Source organism: Doryrhamphus excisus, linkage group LG17, assembly GCF_037039965.1.
Source record: "Doryrhamphus excisus strain RoL-2023G ecotype Guam linkage group LG17, RoL_Dexc_Guam_v1.1, whole genome shotgun sequence".
Classification (NCBI taxonomy): Eukaryota; Metazoa; Chordata; class Actinopteri; order Syngnathiformes; family Syngnathidae; genus Doryrhamphus; species Doryrhamphus excisus.
In genome coordinates, this window is record NC_136373.1 from 13,703,740 (window position 1) to 13,721,441 (window position 17,702).

Genomic DNA, 17,702 nt, shown 5'->3' on the forward strand with positions numbered 1-17,702 from the left:
CAAAGCAATACTGTCATCTAGTGGTGTCTTATAGGGACTGCGGGAGTTCACAAGTGCGTGGTGTGTAAGAAGTGTGTTTATGTCGGCATGTAATATTTTGACAGCATGCTGAGAAGCTCATGTTTTATCAGTTGACCTCACACAGTGAATAACACGACGCCGTATTGTACGCTAACCGGCAAATGTACGCACACCGAAGCCAAATTTTTGTGTAAATTTTCGACATAGATGTTGTTAGGTTCCCCTGTACTGAATAATAGGTCAAAATATTATCTACTTCCAGTCAAAGAAAATGCAAAACACACATGCAGATTTATGTTTCACACATTTTGTTTGTCATAACTTTATAGAAATAGTGAAAAGCTGATTAAAAGATCAATTTGTGTATTTCTTGGGCAGAATTGTTGACCTGTGGTGATATGTTTTTTTTTTTTTAATGAATAATAAGATCCACACAGCACAATTGAGGAAGTCACAGGGACCAAAATAAAACTTCCATTTGTCAAGAAGGAAATGACACCAAGAGTGTGCACGCAGTGTTAAAAAGATAACAAACTGTGGTCATTAAAATGATCAAAATGATCCAAACTTTGAGTTGAAGTTAGATTGTATTTGTTGAAAGTGGGCTGCATGTAGATATTTATTATAGTAATTCAAATAGCTATTTGTATTTCATGTCCAATGTGCAAAATGATGCCTTTTTTACAACACAGCCATATCTAAGCAACTATATCTGATTAGAATGAACCTTTAAAAAAAAGTGTAAAATATTGTTTTATCAAAATTCCTATTCATTTCAGCAGCTAAAGGATACATTTAACTGTGTTTGCCAGTCACGACTGTACTATTTTGTTTGAAAATATGCCAAAATATATTATTTTACAATGACAAATGACATAGAAGGCTGAAGAAGTTTTGACATGATGTGCTGAAGTCATCCTTTCACACTTGGGGGTTGTTCTAGCGGTTCCAGGAAGTGTCTCTGACTGTCTTTGCAAGTCACATCACAAGCGAACATGATGCATACTGTAAATATCCTTCTTTTACTTTGCTTCTTTTTCTCTAAAGGTATGATTCACTTTCTTCATTTCTTTGTTATTTTATGATTTAGAAAAAAAAAACAGTATTTTTGTTTGTGTTTCAGTTTCAATCATATGCACTGAAGCATCTTCCTGGACCATTGATTTGCCATCGACAGTCCAAGGACTCCCTGGATCCTGTGTGGTGATTCCCTGCTCTTTTAGTTATCCCAATCCAAACAAGGCAGTCAAGGAAATCACCGGGCTTTGGTTTGATGGAGGAAATCACCTGGCGTATCACCCCGCCGGTGCTACGGTCGTACGACAGTATCAGGGTCGAATTGAGATGGTGGGAGACATCAGGGCCAAGAACTGCTCATTTAAGATTGACCCTCTTCGACAAAGCGACAAAGGTCCTTTTCATTTCAGGGTAGAAATGGAAGACTTTGAACAGTTTTCCTACATAGGCGACACTGTCTCCATCGCAATGATACGTGAGTAAGCGTTTTGACCTTTTTCATTTGTCTTTAAACCGTTACTGAGTGACAACAATACAGCGGGAACGCCAAAGCTGGATGAGTTTCCGGAAAGTCAATGAACTCATTCCAGTTTCTTCAGTTTTCGGTCCATTTTTAACTGTAGACGCATGGCAGACATGTAATGGTAAAGGTTTAAGAGCTAATATGCTAATAATACAGAAAATACTAATACAAAAATATGCTTGCTGACTGTATTGTTTTAAATAATGGCCCATAGTTCCCAAATTGATACCCTTTTACATAAAATTTGATGTAATTATTGTTGTCCACACATAGATTTCCCCCACTTATAGATAAAAAAATATATTTCTATCTGCGATTAAATGTGATTAATTGTAAGTTAACTATGGACAAAATGAGATTAATCACAATCAAATATTTTAATCGATTGACAGCCCTAGTATTTACACATCTTGAAAGTTGGGTATGTACTATTAAAGGCATCAAAGAATGTTGACTAGCTAATTAATGAACTTGTGCTGCTGCTAATTATTAGCCATTATAATTCTTTTTTAAATTCTTGCAAAGTCAAGCTAGCGCTATTTACTGTCATAGAAATATAAAGCGACATTAACCAAAACTAAAATACAGTCATCCCTCATTTATCGTGGTTAATTGGTTCCAGACCCGACCGTGATAACTGAATTTCCACAAAGTAGGATTCGACATTCAGAGAAAGCTTGTTTATGACATTCCAAATAAAGTTTTTACCATTATTAGAGCCCTCTAGACATGAAATAACACCCCTATAATAACCTTTACACTCTTATTATTCTTTGTTTACAAAGAATTCCGTGAAAGTGAGTGGCCAAACCCAGCAGCCTACGCGTTGCTGACTCACTGTCCATGCCACTGCAAAAAAAAACCTGCCATGGGGGCCAAAGAAGTTCCTCCTCAGTTAGCCGTTGTGGGTGTATATTGGCTTGTTGAATAGGGGATAAAAAAGGAAGAGGATTAAAAAGGAAAATTAGAATTTTCAATGTCGTGGTTAGGCCAGCAGAGAAAGCTTTGCTGGCCTTGACTGCACACCACTGTCATTAATTAGTTTGTAATGTTCTTCATTATCTACAACAAGAATAAAAATGTAGTGTTTTTGTATGCATTCTTGTACTGTATGTTCCCAGGTCAACTAAGTCCTATCAAATTAACTGTGAAGGAAGTAATAGCCGGTCCATATGTGACTGTATCCTGTTCTGTCACTCATTCATGTCCCGCCTCTCCTCCGGTCTTCGTCTGGAGTCACAATGGACAAGAACATTATGGAACACAAGCGCTGGACAATGGCCAATGGGAAGCTACATCCACATTAACTTTTCCTATCCGTACTAGTAATAACAACAAGCCTTTGGAATGTGCTGTAACATACAAGGGAGGACAGAAGCAGAAAGTATCCAAGATCATACACATCAAATGTAAGTATATTTTGTTTTTCGGTGGGGGTGGGGTTGGGGGGGGGGCTCCAGAAAGCTTCGCTAAGTGATATGGTCCAAGACATTTATATGCACACACATGCAAAATCAGACTAAATAAAGCTCAGACGTTCTCAGAGGCAGCATGTCCAGTCACTCTCAATGACACATCCGAGTCAGACAGGAAAAACTGGGTCTACGAGGAGGAGATTTAAGGAGACGAGATTTTAACATCACTTAATACAATAAAAAAAATATGACGACACAGTAGATTGAAATTAAATTAATAACTTCATTTATAGTGGCTGCACGGTGTAAGGTGGTTAGCACGCAGACCTCGCTGCCAGGAAACCAGGGTTCAATTCCACCCTCGACCATCTATGTGTGGAGTTTGCATGTTCTCCCCGTGCATGCGTGGGTGGGTTTTCACCGGGTTTCCTCCCACATTCCAAAAACATGCTAGGTTAATTAGCGACTCCAAATTGTCCATAGGTATGAATGTGAGTGTGAATGGTTGTTTGTCTATAAGTGCCCTGTGATTGGCTGGCCACCAGTCCAGGGTGTACCCCGCCTCTCGCCCCAAGACAGCTGGGATAGGCTCAGCACCCCCCGCGACCCTCGTGAGGAAAAAGGGGTAGAAAATGAATGAATGTAATTTATAGTGGCTGCACGGTGGACGTGTGGTTAGCGCGCAGACCTCACTGCTAGGAAACCAGGGTTCAATTCCACCCTCGGCCATCACTGTGTGGAGTTTGCATGTTCTCTCCGTGCATGCGTGGGTTTTCTCCGGGTTTACTCCCACATTCCAAAAACATGCTAGGTTAATTAGCGACTCCAAATTGTCCATAGATATGAATGCGAGTGTGAATGGTTGTTTGTCTATATGTGCCCTGTGATTGGCTGCCGACCAGTCCAGGGTGTACCCCACCTCTCTCCCGAAGACAGCTGGGATAGGCTCCAGCACCCCCTGCGACCCTCGTGAGGATAAGCGGTAGAAAATGAATGAATTAATGAATTTATACTACATGACACTCTCTGTGTGTATGCTTGCAGCCCCGCCTCCACCCATTGAGAAAAAGTGACCGCATGACCCACAAAAGGGCTCACTCTGTTCATGCTGTTGTTCTACGGAACAAACAATGCACAGAGTGAACTCTCTTCCTGTATATTAATATGTCCCCATTTCTTGGCTTGTACAATAATTAAGAATGTATTACGTTATCTCTTTGCAAATTAAGACACGGTGTGAGCAGTTTTCTGTGTGTCTATTCAGATGCCCCTAAGGATGTCAAAGTGGAATACAAAACAAGCATAAAGGAGGGAGAGGTTGTGCATCTGATATGCAGCTGTGACGCTAACCCTCCTGCCAGTTATGAGTGGCACGATGACCACGGTAATGAAGTGCACAAGGGGAGGCTTTTCTTGCTGCCGAATGTCTCCAGACACATGGGCATCCTGTACTGTACCGCCATCAACAAAATGGGAAAAGCAAAATCAGGACCTGTACAGCTTGATGTATCATGTATGTAGATAAACACATTTGATGATGATTCAATTAGACTGGCTGTAAATGCTCTGACTTTTGTGTGTTTTTTTTTTTTATAGACGCCCCTGAGATTAAGAATATGTCTTCTTGCTCCTCGGAGCGGGATATGGTGAAGTGTGTGTGCATTGCAGAGTCCAAGCCCCCCAGCAGCATCCACTTTGTACTTCCTAACGGTACCGTCCTACCAAAAGCCAACATAGAGATACAAAAGTCAGTTACCATCGGGACTCTGCAGGCACATTTTCCTTCCTTTGGTTTTGTCTCCTGTGTGGTGAACAACAGCGTAGGCAGTGCTACCATCACCATCACGTTACCTGGTAACAGGATGGAAGAAAGTTTGAAATCATTATTTTGAACACTATGACCCAAGAATGTTTTGTGTTTGTTTTTACAGGCAAGATGCTGTCTCTGTATATTTACATTATTAGCACAGCTGGAGCGGTTGCAGTGATGGTGATAATCGTTATAATATTGGTGGTACAAAAACGGTAAGTTACTGTAAATTTATATGTTTATATTAGATGCAAATGTGTCTGGAATGTGTCTTATAGTTCAAAACATCATCAGAAAAAGTCTTCACTTCAATGAGTATGTAGAACAGGGTGTCTCAAACACAGAAATAGAAAGCTCACACCCGGACACACAGAGCGCCGCCGCCATCTTGTGTAGCACAACTTGGCAGCAGTGTATAGGCATATATATATATATAGGTAGTTTACAGCCGCACAGTAGGGCAATTTCATGACTTATCGCGTCCAGAATTTCACAAACCATCAATAAAAACGTCGAAAGTCGCAAACAAACAAGGTTGTGCTACACAAGATGGCGGACTCTCGGCGACAAAAACGTACGGCTCATATATTAAGTTTCTACTTAATGTAGTTCTGTGGTCTCAAACCCGCCGCCATCACTTCAATCACTAGGAGTGCTTCCGGTTTCCCAGCCTGCCTTGCGGCCGCTTGTTTTGTTGCACAATGCTAAAATCATAATATGCTACTAGGTGAAAGTAACACAATGCATTCTCTCGGTATAATATTTGTCTCGGGTGTATTTAAACTGTAATTTATCTTTTTTTATTTTACAACAGGTAACTTTATACAGAATGATAAAATGGTAATCATGTAAACTATACTAAGCCTGGAAAAAATAAAGTACCACTAGTGGTACACGGGCTCCATCTAGTGGTAGGCAGGAACACTAGCGATTCTTTTTTTTTATTCACAGTCCTTACGTGAAACATGACTACATATTTATTTCCATTTTCTGTACATTCTAGCAAGACAAAACGAGCTAATTTAATGTAGAAAACAAACGGACGTCATGGGAAAGACCTATTTTGACGCCAAAGCCCTCACAAAAAACTATTGTAGCAGCTAACATAAAAAAAAAAAACTATTGTTATCTGGCGGACTAACACTACACGACGCGTCGCTAGTCTCAGCATCATTCACAGACGGAAGAGTGGATACCTAGCTCTCAAATTTGCTACAAAGACTCAACAAGATGCTCGTTTGCCGTCAGCATTTTTTTTTTACCTGAGGAATCGAACACAAGGAGAGCGGACGTCGTAAGTGTTGTCACTGTATCTTTGCCACTGTTGTTTATGGAACTATAGCATACGTATGTGTATCAATGCGCCTCGGAAAGAAGTTTCGGTAGTGTTTTAAATAATCAAAATATAGCAAGATACTGTAACTAATACATGTTATCATTAGTGTACGTGTTAAAGGTGACATATTATGTTCATTATTCGACCCTTTGTATTGAGTTGTGGTCCCCTATAGAACAACCTGCACAGAAAACCGTGTATTTCCTTTATGTGATTTGTTCTTCCTGCCAAAAAAAGGTCTGTTTTAACTTATTCTACCCACAGCCGCCGCCATCGGGCATACCCACTACGCTGTGATTGGTCACACCTCAAAGTGCTTCCGAACTATGAACCATATAAGGAAATGCCGCCCATTTGTGACGTCACAGTTTTTTAAACACACTATTTCAAACCGAGAATTTTTAGGGCTCACTTCCAAATGCACAAACGTCATTATCTGAAACTTTACATATTATTCTATATCACATATTACATATTATTGTTATATCCTCGTTTAACACAAGAATATAACATTCTAACTACATTTATAGGTCAGAAAAGTGGAAAAAGAAAAATAATAAACATGTTACCTGCAAAGCAAAATATGTTTATACTGGTACTTGGAGTAAACAATACCAGAATCATCATCCTATGGGAATTAGAACACCTTTGAAGTTTAGCAGTGTTCTTCAACTGGTTGTGTTTGACTTTGGTGAACCCACAAAAATTCAGCAAGCTGTGTAATTTATATAATATATGTAAACTCATATAAAACTCCGATAGTGTTTCCGTGTTCCTCTGTTTTTTTGGCCTACTAGTGGACGAACAACCAACGTCCCTGCTATGGAGGCCCAGAAAACAATGACCCCTCTTCAAACAGTGTCAGAAGCAAGGTATAAACATTTTAATTGTAAATCTGAACTGATAATTGATTACATTATTTGATGATTTGTGTGCATCTGAATCAGTGCTGTCAGGAAATCTGTGGAGGCTAACCACAGAAGCATGTACAATGATCACACCTACGGAAACATGACGGAGGTGAGAAACTTTGTTATGATTTATTTTAATCACTGTGAACTAAGAGTGTCACGAGACACCCGACTCAGGAGAAAGAGATGAGATTTTAACATGAATTTTAAGAAAGGCACAATAAAAAAAACATTGACGGAGAAACAAACTATGATAATATGAATAATAATTCATAATTCTCGGCTGCACGGCGGTAGAGTGGTTAGCGCGCAGACCTCACAACTAGAAGACCAGGGTTCAATTTCACCCTCGGCCATCTCTGTGTGGAGTTTGCATGTTCCTCCCGTGCATGCGTGGGTTTTCTCCGGGTACTCCGGTTTCCTCCCACATTCCAAAAAAACATACTAGGTTAATTGGCAACTCCAAATTGTCCATAGGTGTCAAGTGTCAACGCCAAAAATGCATAATTCGGTAGAAAAAAACATACATAAGTCACATTGGAGTATAAGTCGCATTTTTTGATATGAATACAATATGAAATAGACTAGCGTTAGTGGCGCCTCGTGTTAGCTGCTACAATAATAATATTGCTCTAGCTTGGTTAATATATAATATATACCGTATTTTCTGGACTATAAGTCGCTCTGGAATATAAGTCGCACAAGGACAAAAATGCATAATTCGGTAGAAAAAAACCATACATAAGTCGCACTGGAGTATAAGTCGCATTTTTTGATATGAATAGAATATGAATTGAATAAACTAGCGGTTAGCAGCGCCTTGTGTTAGCTGCTACAATAATAATATCGCTTTTGCTTGGTTAATATCGTATTTTCTGGACTATAAGTCACTCCGGAGTATAAGTCGCACAAGGCCAAAAATGCATAATTAGGTAGAAAAAAACATACATAAGTCGCATTGGAGTATAAGCCACATTTTTTGATATGAATAGAATATGAATTGAATAGACTAGCGGTTAGCGGCGCCTCGTGTTAGCTGCTACAATAATAATATCGCTCTAGCTTGGTTAATATATAATATATACTGTATTTCCTGGATTATAAATCGCTCTGGAATATAAGTCGCACAAGGCCAAAAATGCATAATTCGGTAGAAAAAAACATACATAAGTCGCATTGGAGTATAAGCCACATTTTTTGATATGAATAGAATATGAATTGAATAGACTAGCGGTTAGCGGCGCCTCGTGTTAGCTGCTACAATAATAATATCGCTCTAGCTTGGTTAATATATAATATATACTGTATTTCCTGGATTATAAGTCGCTCTGGAATATAAGTCGCACAAGGCCAAAAATGCATAATTCGGTAGAAAAAAAACATACATAAGTCGCATTGGAGTATAAGTCGCATTTTTTTTAATGAATAGAATATGAATTGAATAGACTAGCGGTTAGCGGCGCCTCATGTTAGCTGCTACAATAATAATATCGCTCTAGTTTGGTTGATATATAATATATACCGTATTTTCTGGACTATAAGTCGCACTGAAGTATAAGTCGCATTTTTTGCGGGTAATTTATTTTCCAAACTACTTGACCAAAACAAACATTACGTCCTCTTGGAAGGCAAGTTCTAATATTAATAAAAGAATAGAGAACAGGCTGAATAGGTGTAAGATATGCTAACAATGCTTATTCAGCTACACAAAAAATAAACATGAAAAAACAAGAAAAGGTGTCCAGTGTTTATGTAACATAAACAGTTTTTTCATTTATAATTCGCTCTGGAGTATAAGTCGCAGGAACAGCCAACCTATAAAAAAAAAGTGTGACTTATAGTCCGGAAAATACGGTATAACAAAGCCATACTTCTTGGTCTGACTTTTGGTTTGACCTGGTGACGAGAAATGTCGTAATTAACCTTTCTTTTCCTCACAGGTTGGGTGGACTACAGACTCCAATGCAGTTTACGCCAACATGTAAAATGGACCCTTGAGGAATGACTTTGGAGCATCATTGTAGGGTTCCTACTCATGTTGACGAATATTTGTACAAATATTTGCACGCTACTTCAGCACAGAAAAATAATGACGGTATGATTATATGAGATATGAGCCTCTTTGAATACCCGGAAAAGCACTATGTGATGTAATGTTATTATTCTTATTATTTGTAACTGCTGTACTTATGTTCCTTATTTGTTTGTAGGCTGTATCATTAAGAATCTAATATATCAATATTTTGACAGTTCTTAATTAAAACCTTACCGGCACACACTCATGTGAGCACTCTTGAGCTTCGACACTCTCAGAAGATGGGAATTAAGACACAATTTAACGTCACCATAACCAGTACACTAACGTGCTTGAGTGCAGCCCAGTGGGGGATAACGGGTGGGCGGGGTTAAGCGCTTTATGATAGAAGTGACTCAAAGTGCACTCTGAGTCACTTCACTTTTTTTTTTAACAGAGGAATTCTGCAGAATGTCAACTTCCAGTCATAGCCATAAATAAGACATAGGTTACGGACGGCATTACCCTTGACCTGTAACGCACGTTAGATCCCGCCTATGTAAAATCATTACATCGCTTTTCATGTTGTCTGGTCGGTGCTAATCTTTTACTTTTCATTCATTCATTCATTCATTTTCTACCGCTTTTCCTCACGAGGGTCGCGGCGGGTGCTGGAACCTATCCCAGCTGTCTTCAGGCGAGAGGCGGGGTACACCCTGGACTGGTGGCCAGCCAATCACCGGGCACATATAGACAAACAACCATTCACACTCACATTCATACCTATGGACAATTTGGAGTCGCCAATTAACCTAGCATGTTTTTGGAATGTGGGAGGAAACTGGAAAACTTTTTAAAGGGGATCTGTTATACTCATTTCAGCCCTTTGTATTGAGTTGTGGACTCCTATAGAGCAGCTACACAAAATAACCAGCACAGAAAGCTTTCTAGATCTTTCAGAATCTGCACCTATTCTAGCTGTGTTTCCTTGGATTTCCTGATCCAGGAAACCCCAACCAGTTGTTTGCCCTGAATGAAACTCTTGAACTGTTTTACTTTTTTTTTCAATAAATTATACTACTTTTCTGTGATTGGCTGGCGACCAGTCCAGGGTGTACCCCGCCTCTCGCCCGAAGACAGCTGGGATAGGCTCCAGCACCCCCCGCGACCCTCGTGAGGAAAAGCGGTAGAAAATGAATGAATTTTCACTCATTTATTCTCCAACTCACTGTCACTCTTTAACATGCAGCATCCCCTCTCTTTCCTTATCTAATATATGATAATCAGCTACAATATGGTCCATGTAGGACTTTCACACCCAAAAACAAGAAATTCAATCCACTTTAATCTCCCCCTGTGAGGGAGCTGCCAATACTCCCTCACTAGCCACGTTTACATGAGTTTTTCTCTTTCCGAATGACCTTTCCGAAAGCAATGGTATACATGGAAAGGAATATTCCAATGGCGTGTCTACATGCGCCGCTATAATCAACCAGAATAGTCAATGGGGCATGCCCAGTAAAGCGTAAACACCAACATCACGTGATACCGACTTCCTCCAGTTTTTCTTTCACTTGTTGGAATAACTCCGTATTGCCAGTTTTTCCTTCGTCCAGTCTTGAAATTTAGTTTAAATCAAAAACAAACTTTCCGCAGCAGTCCAGTGCCGATTGCTCGCCTCCATTTTTTTAAATCGAAGAACTTCTGGAGCTGCGTGTTACGTCATATCTCAGCATTCGCTGAAAGAACGCACCCGGGAACAGGAAAAGATAAAGTTCAATCTTGCTAATATTTTATAATTAAGCTCGGCACATGTTTTATATAGATATGTATTTTCTTTTTTAATAAAACTGGACTTGTGAATGGCGTATAGAAGGGTTTAGATTCTGTTCCACAGATGGCGCTAATGCACACGAAAGCTGCTTGCCAACCGCCAATAAACAACGGAAGAAGAAAGAACGCAGTCTGACAACTTTCCGTACCTCAATCGGATTGGGGAAAGGAATATTCCACCCCTGGGAATCCCATTATATATTCATTCGGATTGGCACTTTTCTTTCGGAATGAGGTGTATACAAAGGTTAGATTCTTTCCGTTTGAGCAAATATCCCGAATAGAATTGGAATATTTTGGTCCATGTATACGTGTATCCTATTTGTGTATATAGCTGGCTTCTGTTATTTACACATAGACACTCTGGTTAGTACTTTAATTATATTTGTTTGCCATTTAAGTTGTTTAATTGCCACTTTAGTTAGTTTTTCATATGGAAGTCATTTGTTTTGTTCCTAATTTCTCATCAGTTTCTCCTTTCTTTGAGGTGATTGGTCGGGGCCCAAGCATGGAGGCGGGCCCATGTGAGTGCAGGCCAGAGACATATTATCACCTTGATTGGACTCTCCCAAGTGTCACCTGGAGAAGGGGGGGGGATTAACTGGGTAGTTTCTAGGTAAAGGTAGTTAAATGTAATATAATGGTTAAAATGTATACAGAAATTGGAACTTAAGTGTGGTAATATTGAAAAGCTTTTGTAATCTAAAGGAAGTGTGTTGAAAGTGTAAATATGGCACCTTTTAGATAAATTGCATCACCCTCTCATTGGGGAATTATGGTCGGGCTTTCACTGGTAAAAGGGGCTGGGTGAATTGTTGGGGAGGAGGCTTGTTGTGTGCACTGTGGGGGGGGTTAATACTGCTGTACTGTCTTGTGAAATGAACTTTCAGACTAAGAGGCCATTTTTACAACTAAAATCTTACACCCCCAAATGTTCCTTATATCAATATGTCACATCCGAAGAAAGTAAAAGAGCAGAAGTGTGCTCATGACACAGGAAGTGAGTTAGCAAACCTATTGACATATTGTGCAAGGCTAAGAAGGCGACGCCCCAAATGCTTTTTTTTTTTTGTCTTCTTCCTGTAAACTCATATAACTCTACACTTGTGACAAGTATTACAGACTGTAACACCGGGGCGTTACAGTCCAAGTAAAATGCTTCCGAAAAACAAAAGTAGTGACATTTTTCTTGGTTTAGGTCACTAAGAAAAAGTCAAAAGTGCAGATTGGCTGTAATTTCCAATCTATGCGGCCATCTATGTGTAGAGTTTGCATGTTCTCCCCGTGCATGCGTGGGTTTTCTCCGGGTACTCCGGTTTCCTCCCACATTCCAAAAACATTGGACACCTTTTCTGTTCATGTTTATTTTTTGTGTAGCTGAATAAGCATTGTGTTAGCATATCTTACACCTATTCAGCCTGTTCTCTATTCTTTTATTGTTAGAACTTGCCTTCCAAGAGGACGTAATGTCTGTTTTGGTGAAGTATTTTTTTAAATAATTACCCGCAAAATATGCGACTTATACTCCAGTGCGACTTATGTATGTTTTTTTTTTTCAACCAAATTTTTGGCCTTGTGCGACTTATACTCCGGAGTGACTTATAGTCAAGAAAATACAGTATATATTATATATTAACCAAGGTAGAGCAATATTATTATTGTAGCTAACGCCGCTAACCGCCGCTAACCGCCGCTAACCGGCGCTAACCGGCGCTAACCGCCGCTAACCGCCGCTAACCGCCGCTAACCGCCGCTAACCGCCGCTAACCGCCGCTAACCGCCGCTAACCGCCGCTAACCGCCGCTAACCGCCGCTAACCGCCGCTAACCGCCGCTAACCGCCGCCAACCGCCGCTAACCGCCGCTAACCGCCGCTAACCGCCGCTAACCGCTAGTCTCAGCATCATTCACAGACGGAAAAGTGGATACCAAGCTCTCAATTTCGCTACAAAGACTCAACAAGATGCTAGTTTGCCGTCAGCAAACTCTTGTGCTGGAAGACACGGCCATCCCAATTAGAGCGGACTTTGTAAGTGTTGTCGCTGTATCTATGCTTCTGTTGTTTACGGAACTAGCATAAGTATGCGCCCCGGAAACAAGTTTCGGTAGTATTTTAAATCATCAAAATACAGCAAGATACTGCAACTAGTACATGTTATCATTAGTGTACGTGTTAAAGGTGACATATTATGTTCATTATTCGACCCTTTGTATTGACTTATGGTCCCCTATAGAGCAGCGACACACAATAACCTGCACAGAAAACTTTTAGAACAAGCAGAATCTGCACCTATTCCAGCTGTATTTCCTTTGTGTGATTTGTTCTTCCTGCCAAAAAAGGTCTGATCACAGCATGGCTATCAAACGTTGCAACGTTCTTTTGGTAATGTTAATGGTTTTATTTCATTTGAACATGCATCAGATTACAATTGAATGCATCACATAATCAGTTCCAAAAGGAGTAGGAAGAAGCAAAGCTTATTAAATCCTACCCCTCCATCTGGTACTTTTACAATCAGTAAGTGTTACATTTGTTCACTTCCTGCTTTCCATAATACAGTTTAAGGGTTTTTTTTGTTTGTTTTTTTAGAGGGTTTCATAGTCGAAATCGGTCAATGATATGCATTGTTAGCTAGCTCATATTAACTTGTTTTCTTGTGTTATAATGCACAGAAAAGGGAAATGTGTCCATGTTTCACATTAGGATTGGGAATGATCTGCAAAGTTCCCATCATTCCCACATCCATTACATTCTGACATTATAGTTCCGATCTTACATCCATTATTATTTATTATTATTTTTAACAAAATCACAAATTTCACAAAAAAAACCTATTAGCTCTACGTATTTAGGAAGCTGCACATTCTCAATTGCTGACAACAACAAATGGAATGAATAGAGTTTGACTTTTTTTTGCTATTCATAGTGGTCTACATTTGCATATATACTCTCTTTATGACCCCGTTCCTGATCCACTTCTGGTTTCAGCTGACCTGTAGGGTGCTGCAAAGACAGAGGTCAACTTAGCCGCAGTTAAGGAACAATAATCAAATGAGGGGGCGAAAGCCGTAGCAATCCTACCTGCATGTTAATGTAAACAGGTTCATCTATGACCTTCACGTCTGAAAGCTTTTTGGTTTCTTTTTTCTGGCAATTTTCTTTTCTGGTAAAAGAACGAGAATGCTTATGAGTCACAAAACAACACATGCATCATGGTTGTCTTTTTTTTTTTTGCCATGAGACTTACTTACCTTGTGGCTTGGTTTGATGAGGCTCTGCTGAAATTTGCATAATATCCAGAGCACTCCCTCACTAAAGATTGTGACCTGAAAAAACATTTTCAACAAGATTTACTTCATTTTCTGTCTGTCTGTTACATTTAATTAAGGTTTTATGTTGTGCAACTTTGAGTAAAAAATACACAATTGGTCCCAGTGCCGCACATTTGACACCCCTGATCTGATATGCTGACCTATTTCCACCTTTCTGAACCATAAATGTTGTTGTAAACAATGCCAAAGTTACAAATAATAAGGTTTGTGCATGTGGAAGTGAGCCCTGAAAGAAGTTTGGGATGGCTCTAAACACTTGGGTGTGAGATCCGGACGTCTTTATGTGGGCATGCCCAGATACGCTGAAAAGCTGCCCTCCCGACCCGGCTCTGATTTGCTCTGTGCACTTTTTTAGCAACAAAAATGTTTCATTCAGGGCAAACAACTGGTTGGGGTTTCCTGGATCAGGAAATCCAAGGAAACACAGCTAGAATAGGTGCAGATTCTGAAAGATCTCGAAAGCTTTCTGTGCTGGTTATTTTGTGTAGCTGCTCTATAGGAGTCGACCACTCAATACAAAGGGCCGAAAATGAGTATAACAGATCCCCTTTAAAAAGTAAATCGAAGTTTTCCGGTTTCCTCCCACATTCCAAAAACATGCTAGGTTAATTAGCGACTCCAAATTGTCCATAGGTATGAATGTGAGTGTGAATGGTTGTTTGTCTATATGTGCCCTGTGATTGGCTGGCCACCAGTCCAGGGTGTACCCCGCCTCTTGCCCCAAGACAGCTGCGACCCTCGTGAGGATAAGCGGTAGAAAATGAATGAATGAATGAATGAATGCCTATTTTTGTATTTTGTATTCATGCTACAGTTCATGAAGATGTTATGATGGCAACAGTTTGATCCTGGAACCAATGATTTGACTTTACATTATTTTCTCTGGGAAGATTTGTTTTGAAATTCAAACAACTTGGAAGTCAACCAGCCTGATTGGAGGTTTCACTGTGGATCCGGAATTAGACTTAACATCTCAAAGAGTCATACAATTTGGAGTTCAACCACAACCGCGCTTCAAAAGTCAACCTAAACTTTCAATTCAAACATAATCAAGTGAAACAACTCATTTTTGAGTTATCTGTAATCTGTAAAAAGACAACATATTCATTCATTTATTCATTTTCTACCGCGTATCCTCATGATGGTCGCGGGGGGGGGGTGCTGGAGCCTATCCCAGTTGTCTTCTGACTGGTCGCCAGCCAATCACAGGGCACATATAGACAAACAACCATTCACACTCACAATTTGTGAGTGCAATATGGACAATTTGGAGATGACAACATATTTGTTATGAAATTGGAACAACTTGGACGTTAACCAGCATTTTGGAGTTGATTGTGTCCAGATTTGGATATGATTCCTCTGCGTTTAGATGGAGCGACAGATAGATATATAGATAGATAGATACAGCCTTACACTTGAACGCATCAAAAAGTCATACAATTCAACCATAACCATTGTTTTCATTCACTGTCTGGGTAGTTAAGATGTTATGAAGGAACCAATAATAATAATAATAATAATAATAATCACCTGGATTGTTTTCTCCAAACCACAAACCCGGCTGCAGATGCAAGAAGAATAAAAAGTGCAGCCAATGGTACAAAGATGGCAATGTACAATGTTTGGGATATCTGCCCGGTCATCGGCTCTGTCAAGAAAATATAATAATAAACATTATTATTATTATTATTATTATTATTATTCCCGGTAATAACCAAATGCATACACTTACGTTCTGTTCCTTCCATGTCAGGTATGAGTGCCGTTGTCAGGGCAGTGACTACAAAAATGACATTTCCAACGATCATAATGATGATTTTGCGGAATCCTCTGAAAAACATTGACTAATCTTACCTGTTTTATCAAGGACGCCTTTGCCTATGGGAGAAATTGTTGTCAAATTGACAGTCGAAGTGCGCTTCTGAGACATGATGATAAATTTATAATTCTTAATACTTACCAGACACAGATATAGTGACAATATTTTTCCCAAAAGTGTAGTTATTGGTCTTGCCGATAATTCTCAAGTAAATACGTAGTTGGTTGTTCATGAAATGTGAAATTCTAAGGGTGCAGTTCTTTGGTTGCCCGTTTCTTTGTCCGAGGAGCTCGGTCTTTCCTTGGTACTCCTTGAGCACAAATGTGCGATTGGGGTGAAAAATAAACGCGTTGCCATCCCTGTCATAAGTATTAAATGTACTCCTCACTGGTACTTTCCAGAAAAGCTGAATATTTTCATGGTATTCCTGTGGCGGGACGCTGAACGTACATGGTATGGTTACACTTTTGCCTCTTTCTGCTGTGAAGCTTCGAGTCACGTTCACACTCCATGTTTCACCTAGACATCACAAAAAAAAACACACAACTTCATTGAAGGTGTAACATCAGTGCGATGTGCAGAATCCAAAACAAACACTACTAACCTTTTGAATTAGAAACCAGGATCAGAATCAGAACGAGCTGAAACCAAGGTTGTCGATGATCCATCGAAGACATTCCAGTGGTGAAAGTGACAACAATGCACCTTGTTGAACTTTGTCATAAATACTATCTTACTACTACGAAATGCTAACTTAGTAAAGAGGAGCCGGGAGAGGTTAGTGTTGGTGGATCCTTACACTTGAAATTCTTGGGTGTTTCCTCTTGCTTTGCAGCGGTGAATTAAGAAATAAAGGAAGTTGGAACGTTCACTTTCTTTTTAAGGTTCAGGGCACTCGAAGACAGATGAAAATGTGTCAATCAAAACAACTACATGTTTGGGGGGGGTGGGAAAGACTTTTCTGTAGCGCTTTATTGAACATGGTTTGGTAACATAATTTTTTTTTTTAAAAAAGGACCCTGAATGAGACAACTTGGATCCATGTGATTGATCTCAGTTCATCAATCACTGAACATTGAACACTAAAAAAGCATAATGAGGTACAAAAAAATATACAATCTAATCAGTAACAAGAACCACCAAATGATATTCCAGCTATTTGGTAATGGTAATGGTAATGGTAATGGTAATGGTAATGGTAATGGTAATGGTAATGGTAATGTAATGGTAATGGTTTTATTTCATTTGAACATGCATCAGATTACAATTGAATGCATCCCATAATCAGTTCACAGTTCCACATGTCCAAAAAAATGGTAATGGTAATGTAATGGTAATGGTAATGGTAATGGTTTTATTTCATTTGAACATGCAGCAGATTACAATTGAATGCATCACATAATCAGTTCACAGTTCCACCAAATGATATTCCAGCTATTTGGTAATGGTAATGGTAATGGTAATGGTAATGGTAATGGTAATGGTTTTATTTCATTTGAACATGCATCAGATTACAATTGAATGCATCCCATAATCAGTTCACAGTTCCACCAAATGATATTCCAGCTATTTGGTAATGGTAATGGAAATGGTAATGGTAATGGTAATGGTAATGGTAATGGTAATGGTAATGTAATGGTAATGGTTTTATTTCATGCATCAGATTAC

At 39.4% G+C, this 17,702-nt stretch overlaps 2 protein-coding genes across 3 annotated transcripts; one reads left to right on the plus strand and one right to left on the minus strand.

Annotated features, from left to right (window-relative positions):
• Positions 1-972: 972 nt before the first annotated feature.
• Positions 973-9,323, plus strand: LOC131137260 (sialic acid-binding Ig-like lectin 14). 2 transcript variants are annotated; one of them, XM_058084974.2, is made up of 9 exons: positions 973-1,068; positions 1,145-1,513; positions 2,683-2,970; positions 4,241-4,489; positions 4,573-4,830; positions 4,908-5,001; positions 6,920-6,994; positions 7,070-7,142; positions 8,974-9,323. In XM_058084974.2, the coding sequence occupies exons 1-9, from the start codon at positions 1,017-1,019 to the stop codon at positions 9,016-9,018; spliced, it is 1,503 nt and encodes a 500-aa protein (XP_057940957.2). In that variant the 5' UTR covers positions 973-1,016; the 3' UTR covers positions 9,019-9,323. The 2 variants fall into 2 exon arrangements, with proteins under 2 accessions (XP_057940957.2, XP_078653997.1); XM_078797871.1 differs by having other exon boundaries at positions 7,079-7,142.
• Positions 9,324-13,265: 3,942 nt separating this feature from the next.
• On the minus strand, positions 13,266-16,859 carry LOC131137215 (uncharacterized). Its single transcript, XM_078797975.1, has 8 exons — positions 16,639-16,859; positions 16,176-16,580; positions 16,070-16,093; positions 15,948-15,995; positions 15,746-15,863; positions 14,132-14,206; positions 13,962-14,043; positions 13,266-13,883 (listed from the first exon to the last, which is right to left on the minus strand). Exons 2-8 carry the CDS (start codon positions 16,264-16,266, stop codon positions 13,797-13,799), a joined length of 525 nt encoding a protein of 174 aa, XP_078654101.1. The 5' UTR covers positions 16,267-16,580; positions 16,639-16,859; the 3' UTR covers positions 13,266-13,796.
• Between the last annotated feature and the right edge of the window lie 843 nt (positions 16,860-17,702).

Bases quoted from the DNA above. Each gene is read 5' to 3' on its own strand.
- LOC131137215 (XM_078797975.1), bottom strand. From the start codon at position 16,266: ATGAACAACCAACTACGTATTTACTTGAGAATTATCGGCAAGACCAAT. The intron at 16,094-16,175 runs GTAAGTATTAAG...TTTCTCCCATAG, and splicing joins TGTCACTATATCTGTGTCTG to GCAAAGGCGTCCTTGATAAA. The intron at 15,996-16,069 runs GTAAGATTAGTC...TCATTTTTGTAG, and splicing joins AGGCGTCCTTGATAAAACAG to TCACTGCCCTGACAACGGCA.
- LOC131137260 (XM_058084974.2), top strand. From the start codon at position 1,017: ATGATGCATACTGTAAATATCCTTCTTTTACTTTGCTTCTTTTTCTCT. The intron at 1,069-1,144 runs GTATGATTCACT...TTTGTGTTTCAG, and splicing joins TTGCTTCTTTTTCTCTAAAG to TTTCAATCATATGCACTGAA. The intron at 1,514-2,682 runs GTGAGTAAGCGT...GTATGTTCCCAG, and splicing joins TGTCTCCATCGCAATGATAC to GTCAACTAAGTCCTATCAAA.